Source organism: Limulus polyphemus, unplaced genomic scaffold (assembly GCF_000517525.1).
Source record: "Limulus polyphemus unplaced genomic scaffold, Limulus_polyphemus-2.1.2 Scaffold162, whole genome shotgun sequence".
In the NCBI taxonomy this organism is placed as follows: Eukaryota; Metazoa; Arthropoda; class Merostomata; order Xiphosura; family Limulidae; genus Limulus; species Limulus polyphemus.
In genome coordinates this window covers 618,389-621,301 of record NW_013665772.1, presented here as the reverse complement: position 1 = coordinate 621,301, position 2,913 = coordinate 618,389, and the positions used below count along the sequence as shown (strand labels likewise).

General features: G+C 25.1%; 1 protein-coding gene across 4 annotated transcripts in view; it reads left to right on the top strand.

The window, feature by feature from the left end:
- LOC106477097 overlaps positions 1-1,718 on the top strand; it is a 10,403-nt gene extending 8,685 nt beyond the window's left edge. For all 4 annotated transcript variants that reach the window (XR_002609788.1, XM_022381424.1, XM_013937700.2 and 1 more), the window contains one exon: positions 1,562-1,718. Coding sequence is in view for 1 of the 4 variants with exons in the window: in XM_013937700.2 (XP_013793154.2) it covers positions 1,562-1,571 (10 nt within the window). In the remaining 3 variants the exon portion in view is untranslated. The remainder of the gene's footprint in view (positions 1-1,561) is intronic.
- The last annotated feature ends 1,195 nt before the right edge of the window (positions 1,719-2,913 follow it).

Genomic DNA, 2,913 nt, shown 5'->3' with positions numbered 1-2,913 from the left:
GATATAATTAATGATTTTTAAGTTTATTATAAGGATATAATTAATGATTTCTAAGTCTACTATAAGGATATAATTAATGATTTCTAAGTCTACTATAAGGATATAATTAATGATTTTTAAGTTTATTATAAGGGTATAAGTAGTGATTTCTAAGTCTACTATAAGGATATAATTAATGATTTTTAAGTTTATTATAAGGATATAATTAATGATTTCTAAGTCTACTATAAGGATATAATTAATGATTTCTAAGTCTACTATAAGGATATAATTAATGATTTCTAAGTCTACTATAAGGGTATTATTTTTAAGTCTACTATAAGGATATAATTAATGATTTCTAAGTCTACTATAAGGATATAATTAATGATTTTTAAGTTTATTATAAGGATATAATTAATGATTTCTAAGTCTACTGATACAATTAATGATTTCTAAGTCTACTATAAGGATATAATTAACGATTTCTAAGTCTACTATAAGGATATAATTAACGATTTCTAAGTCTGCTATAAGGATATAATTAATGATTTCTAAGTCTACTATAAGGGTATAAATAATGATTTCTAAATCTACTATAAGGATATAATTAATGATTTCTAAGTCTACTTTAAGGGTATGATTTCTAAGTCTACTATAAGGATATAATTAATGATTTCTAAGTCTACTTTAAGGGTATGATTTCTAAGTCTACTATAAGGATATAATTAATGATTTCTAAGTCTACTATAAGGATATAATTAATGATTTCTGAGTCTACTTTAAGGGTATGATTTCTAAGTCTACTTTAAGGGTATGATTTCGAAGTCTACTATAAGAATATAATTAATTATTTCTAAGTCTTCTAAAATATTCATACATGCCCATCTGTAATCAACGTATAGCTTTATGCTCTGTAGATTTTTATTCGTAACATACTTGACATTTACAATGTTTTAGTTATGCATATCATTATTTTCATTTTGGTATATTATAGTTTTCTTACTGTAGACCAAGATGTTAAATATAAATTTTTATTTCTGCTCTTGGAATTTTTCTTAATTTACTCAAGTTCCACAAAGAATATATTTGTACTCATTTCTGAAAATGAATATTTCTTATCAAATGTAAAAAAGAACTGGTGTATGTAACTTATAATAATGGATCATCCTTTGCCCACTTTTTCAAGTTTTATTACTAATAGTAAATTGATGATTATAATGATGTGCATATTTTTTGATTAACGAAATATTATTTAATAGCACTTTTTGCACATAGTTTAGACAATTCTTTGCGTTTTATTAGCAAAAACATTTAGTCATTGCCTTTGATATTTTTTAAGTTGGTTAATGTAAAATATGCATGTTTATATCATTTTTATTATCATGTATAAGATTAAATATTATTTATAAATGGAACCAGGTAGTAAAAGTAGATTTGTCTAATGTATCAAGTTCTTAAAAAATAATTTACTACCAATAGATTTGCCCCCAAAAAGAATTTCCATTTATGTTATATGAACAGGTATAGATTCTCAACTATTATGATGGTTAATTTTGTTAACAAGGTATTTTCATATCAGGAATACATAACTTAACCAAGTTGAATGTGGTGACCAAGAACATGATATTTAAAGTGCAACAGAAGCTGGAACTTTTTGTGGAGAGATTTTATATATATATATATAAATGTAAACAAGTTTAGGGATCAGTTTATAATAAAAATATTTTGTGAAATAATGTTTTTTTGTGTTTTTTCTACATCCTAAACACATTTAAATAAAGCATTAATAGTTTTATAATATTTAGAAAGTAATCTGAAATAAAAAATAGTAATGGTTTATATACATATTTTAAAATTAAAATATATACATACACTTACTGGCCCTGGAATGTATATTTGGTTTAAATCGTGGTTTCCCAAACTATGGTACGCCTACCACTGGTGGTTCTTGGAGCTAATGTCGGTGGTATGCGAAAAAATTTACGTAAAAATTATAAAATTTGTAATGAGATCGATTTGAGATTCACGAGTTTCTAGACTCGCCCTTCTCAGCCATAAACTTGCCATTGTGTTCTTCCCTTCAAATTGACGAAAATCACACCAGATATTTTCAGTTATGCCAGAAAAGACAGACACATAATTCCCATTAATAGGCAAGTGTTAAAAATATAAATTTTTGCTACTGAGGTTTTCTATTTGTTTTAATTAGGCCCGGGTTTGTACCGAAAAAAGGTTTAAACAAAAAGTGGTACTCGAGCCTGAAAAGTTTGAGAACTATTGGTTGAAATAATATGAAATGTAATAATCGTGCACTAGATGGCAATAACAAAATATTTGTATATATATATTCCGTGTATGAGTTTTTTTCTGGATTTTCTACATTTTATTGTACACATACCATAATTCTTGGGAAAGAAATGCTTTAGAAATTGGGTTTAAATGATGAATTAAACATTTATGAAAGAAGACATGCCATTAAGTTGAATACAGAAAGTACGTTTAATTTTAAATTATTAGACATATAAAATTTAAATTGAATTTTAAGAAATATAACGACCAGTGAAATTATTTTGGACACTGAATGACTTATAATGTGTACCTTAGTTAAATTTTAACAACTATAATTTGATATTATTATTCCCAGGCAATATCATGAAAATTAAACTACCTTGAAAGTAATTTCACAAAATACTTTTCTTTGGTCATATTCAGTGATGAAAATATCAATGTATAGCTTCAGATAGTGAAAGATACGGGGAAAAAAGTAATTTTGAACCGATAAATTATACGACAGGGTTTTTAAAACACCCGAATGTGATTGCCAAATTTGTTAAAAAATGTAGATGTTTATAAGAATTTATTTTCTTCGTTTTGAAACTCGTAGTAAATATTTTATGTTATTATTAATAATTACTTTTATTTCTTTAATAT